Source organism: Setaria viridis, chromosome 7 (genome assembly GCF_005286985.2).
Source record: "Setaria viridis chromosome 7, Setaria_viridis_v4.0, whole genome shotgun sequence".
Lineage (NCBI taxonomy): Eukaryota > Viridiplantae > Streptophyta > Magnoliopsida > Poales > Poaceae > Setaria > Setaria viridis.
The window spans coordinates 5,373,616-5,378,067 of NC_048269.2; the positions used below are offsets into that span (position 1 = coordinate 5,373,616).

General features: G+C 42.4%; 1 protein-coding gene across 6 annotated transcripts; it reads left to right on the forward strand.

Moving 5' to 3' along the window:
- Positions 1 to 667: 667 nt before the first annotated feature.
- On the forward strand, positions 668 to 3,629 carry LOC117865752 (protein argonaute 16-like). 6 transcript variants are annotated; one of them, XR_011898773.1, is made up of 9 exons: positions 672 to 1,407; positions 1,827 to 1,890; positions 1,962 to 2,073; positions 2,159 to 2,232; positions 2,331 to 2,461; positions 2,560 to 2,602; positions 2,700 to 2,858; positions 3,057 to 3,163; positions 3,370 to 3,629. XR_011898773.1 is itself a non-coding variant. In XM_072295109.1 (6 exons), the coding sequence occupies exons 3-5, from the start codon at positions 1,974 to 1,976 to the stop codon at positions 2,457 to 2,459; spliced, it is 303 nt and encodes a 100-aa protein (XP_072151210.1). In that variant the 5' UTR covers positions 668 to 1,407; positions 1,827 to 1,890; positions 1,962 to 1,973; the 3' UTR covers positions 2,460 to 2,461; positions 2,560 to 2,603. The 6 variants fall into 6 exon arrangements, 1 of the variants encoding a protein (XP_072151210.1); XR_011898774.1 differs by having other exon boundaries at positions 3,382 to 3,629; XR_011898772.1 differs by having other exon boundaries at positions 3,057 to 3,629.
- The last annotated feature ends 823 nt before the right edge of the window (positions 3,630 to 4,452 follow it).

Here is a 4,452-nt window from a genome sequence, read left to right on the forward strand (position 1 = left end):
GTATGAAACAATATGAGAGGTCTATCCATTTTGTGAACAACGTACATATAATTCAAATTGTAATTACTTTCAATAAACCTACAAAAAATCATTTAAACTGTTGAAAATAGTAAATGAGTTAGAAATTTATTGAAACTTCTATGAGGCAACTTATATGTAGTTTATTCAATAAATTCTGAATTGTCTCTAGAAGACAACATAATTTTTCTTCATCTCCAATATATGGTCTGTAATGGAACATATGAATCTAAAAAATATTTTTGTGCAATTTTTCGAATTTTATTGGAGGGACACGTAGTTCAACTTAGGATTACTTTCAATAAAGACATAAAAAGTCAATTAAATGATAGAAAATACAAAATCTACTCAGAAATTATTCAGACTCCTACATGACAACTTATGTGTTTCCTATTACATTTGAAAAATGTATTCATCGTATTTAATATAGTTTATGTACCAGTTGTTTCACAAAGGTACCTTAATTTCTTATTTTAAAAAAAGTTGCTTCACATAAGCTTTTCACGCGCTGCCCCCGCTCCCGGCCTCCTTCTTCAGTCAAATGGCGCCAGCCCAAAAATTTCACACAGTCAATTGATGCTACTAACCATCCTCCTCCAAAAATTCCCCATATTTTGTATGGTGTCTTGGTAATCTCATCCTGCACCCACGCCCCGAATGTCATCGTCTCTGCAATCTCATCCACCACAGGCCGTTTTCTCCACCACAGACCGTACCTCCTCAGCCGCCACCACGCTCCCATCTCCTCCTCCTCTGCCGACCGCTACGCCCTCATCTCCTCCCTCCACCGACTGCCGAGGCGGACACGACTCCTCCTCCATCAGCCAAACCGACTGCGCCTCCCTCCTCAGATCCCTCCGCGCCATCGACCTCTCCCGCGGATGAGGAGGTGCAGCCGCCCCCTCCCCTCCCTCCGTCTCCCGCCGGCACCCCCTCCCCTCCCTCCGGCCCCCGCTGCCGCCGGCCCGGCCTCCCGGAGCAGTCGCTGCTGCGCCTGACCGTCGTCGCGGCGGCCTCCCGCCTTGGGTTCCCTCGCGGGATGGCGCGGCGGCTGGGCGGGGACGGGTACTCCTCGATGGGGTCGAGGAGGACTATTCGGTGGGGGGAGCTCGAGGAGGACGATGGTGGCAACCTCGACTTCCTCCTCCCTCCCCGCGTCGTTGTCGGGCCCGATGAGAACGGCCTCAAGAAGGTCATCGAGTACCGCTTCGACGACGATGGCAACAAGGTCAAGGTCACCACCACCACCCGCGTCCCCTCACCCCCATGATGCCAGATGTGCTTCGACTGCAACGCCAAGAACGTGGGCCTCCGTCACCTACGGCATCTTCCTCTGCCTCGACTGCTCCGCCGTCCACCGTAGCCTCGAGTCCACATCACCTTCGTCAGGTATCTATGCTACCCTACCTACCGCTGCTAACTGCCTTCTCCCAATCCGCTGCATTTTTTATTTAAATGTGAGCTCCTCTGTCTTTGTTAAAGGATGAATAGTCCAGGATTGAGTTCACTTTGCGTGAAATGCATCACAAGTATCCATATTGTTTTTCCTGTAAGAATGGTCTCTGAATACTCAGTTGATGTTCTTTGATTTTTGGGAGGATTGAAGTTGTCATGTTTGATTAACTCACTGTTAAATTTTTAAGTAATTTCATACAATGATGGTTAATTAGATAATATATGTTCCTTTGTCTTTATTTTTCGTGGAAGAGTGCCTCACTGTGGTGTTGTGAATTTTCCAGTGTTTCTGCCATGAATTTTCTGTGTCCACAGTATTGATGAGTTCTTATTCTTATGGTCTACGTATGCAGGGATGGTGTGAGCGAGTCTCAATTTAGCCAAATACTGAATATTGAGCTTAATCAAATCATAAAGGTGACATTTAGTTTACCTAGGAATTCCTTGGCTTTCTGGCATCCTTTTCTAACAAGAGCTCGACAATACAGGCTTATCAGAGTATGGGACAGGGGGATCTTCCGAAGTTCACAGTGATCATTGCTCAAAAGAATCACCACACAAAACTCTTCCAAGCTGATTCGCCAGACAACGTTCCACCTGGTAAGCTCCCCTGTCCCACTTAATATTGCTAAAGGTACTTGCCACTTAAACAGCTTGAGCAACTGGCACTTCTGCTTTGCATCAGGGACTGTCGTAGACTCTGGTATTGTTCATCCAAGGCAGTATGATTTTTACATGTGTGCTCATGCTGGACCAATTGTAAGTTCTCCTAGCATAGTTTTGGATTTTGGTGCGTGCTTGTCAGTCGTGTTAGTTTATTAACCTGAATAACTTGACTTCATGTGTTGCTCTTATAGGGTACCTCAAGACCCACCCACTACCATGTTTTGCTCGATGAGATTGGCTTCTCAGCAGATAATCTCCAGAAGCACATATGTGGATATGGGTTTCCTGGAGGAGATGGTTCTGAAGGCCATGAAGGATAACGGTAGTTACCTAATAACCCATTTCTTCCCATTTATTTGGGTTATTGCCTTATTGGTGATTTTACATACACTCTTATCTGACTGCTGCTTTTGCTTTCAGGGGATAATGGTAGTCATTGGTTGAACTTCTTCTAACCTACCAGGTATTCATCAACACGCTTGCTTTTATTAGTTATTCTTTGATGACCTTATTGCATGGCATGAAAGAGGATTTGTATTTACAAGTGATGTGAAATGCAGGAAATAGGAAATGATCCCTCTGTGGATAACGGTTCTGCTTCTGGCTATTTCCCTCAAGCTGCTGAGGATAGTGATGCTGATGATATTTTAGAAAACTGGGATGATGAGGATGCTGGTGAGCGAAACAGGGGTCCGACCATTGACGAATCTGGTGATGAGGTATTTTCATGCTCCCCCTTGGTGACTATATGCATTTACTTTTCCTTTTGAGAAACATGTCATGCATCTACTTTAACTCAAAACATAAATTCTTCTGCATAAACTGGTTTCATGTTATAATCCAGTAAATAGACTACTTACCTCAAAACCATAAGGTTCCTTACTTTTACTTGCTCCTGTTCTTTTGTTTTCAAACAGGTGTAGCTGTAATCTAATCTGGTTGGTTATTTGCCTTGGGAGAATTGTGTTCGTTTAGGCAAATTGGCAAAACGACATGTTCCCATGAAACTAGAAACCTGGATTTTGTAAGAAACTCGTAATGACATTCTATTTACATAGCTTCTATTTAGTCATTTGATGGATAATTTTACTTTGAATGCATCAGCAAATTTCAAACCCATTAGTCTTTAATTTATGATTCCAAATTGCTTACCTTCAAAATGGTTCAGTCCATGCTGTTGTTGCTAAAATAATACAATTTCAGTTTACCTGATGCATATACCAATGTTAGTGATTTTTTCAGGAGCAATATAGAGTTTGAGTGGAGCGCACAAATGATGGACGGTCAATGTCAAGCCAACCTTTGCTACAGTGCTAGACATAGCTTATTCCATTTTCATGTGTTCAAATTAGCTAGTGTGATTCGGATACCTTATGTGTTTCAATAGTTGTGCGTGTGTTATCGACTAAGTTTGACATTGGATGGTTTCATTAATGATTTGTACGGACAAAGCATGTTTTGGATTAATGGATGTCTAAATGCTTCTTTCATCATATATTGTTCAACATGCAATTATTGTTTGAAGCAAACAAAGCGTTGCAATATGTACTATCGATAAAATAATTTGGCATTGCAATATATGATACAGCAACAAACAAACGGTGTTGCAAAAAACGTCATACCAATGGAATTGTGGGCGTGGCAATAGTCTTCAAACTGTAGTAGCACAATAGTTAGCGTGGAAATAGAGGGTCCAACAATAGCAACCAGTATCGATCGTTGTAATAGAGAGCAACCTCTAGCAACCAAACATTTACCGTGACAATATAAGGATGCACCTATAGCAACCATAATGTTTAGTGTGGCAATAGAGAGACTACCTCTAGCAACCAAATATTTATCGTGGCAATAGAGGGTTCCACCTATAGCAACCACCGAGATAGCGTGGCAATAGAGGGTCCATCTATTGTAATGCTATTGATGCGTGGCAATAAGGTCTATTGCAACACCAAATATCATTGCTAGTGCACCTATTGCCACACTTTGGGTATGTGGCAATAGGTATTTCTAGCAACACCAGGTGTGTTGCAATAGTAACTATTGCAACACCCATGATGGTTGCAACAACACTCCTTTGTGTTGCAATAGGGGAAAACCTATTGCAACACCAAAATGAGTCGTTGGGCAAACTTTTCCCCACGATTACTATGGCAACGCCTGCTAATAAAATTTTCCATTGCAATTTTATATTTCACAACCATTTTTAGTATATTGCAACACTTTTAGGCTGTTGCATTAGGGGTAAAACCTTGTCTTGTAGAGAATGGGAGAATGACAATCGTGAAGCTATGTGCATTCCTCAACATGATTTCT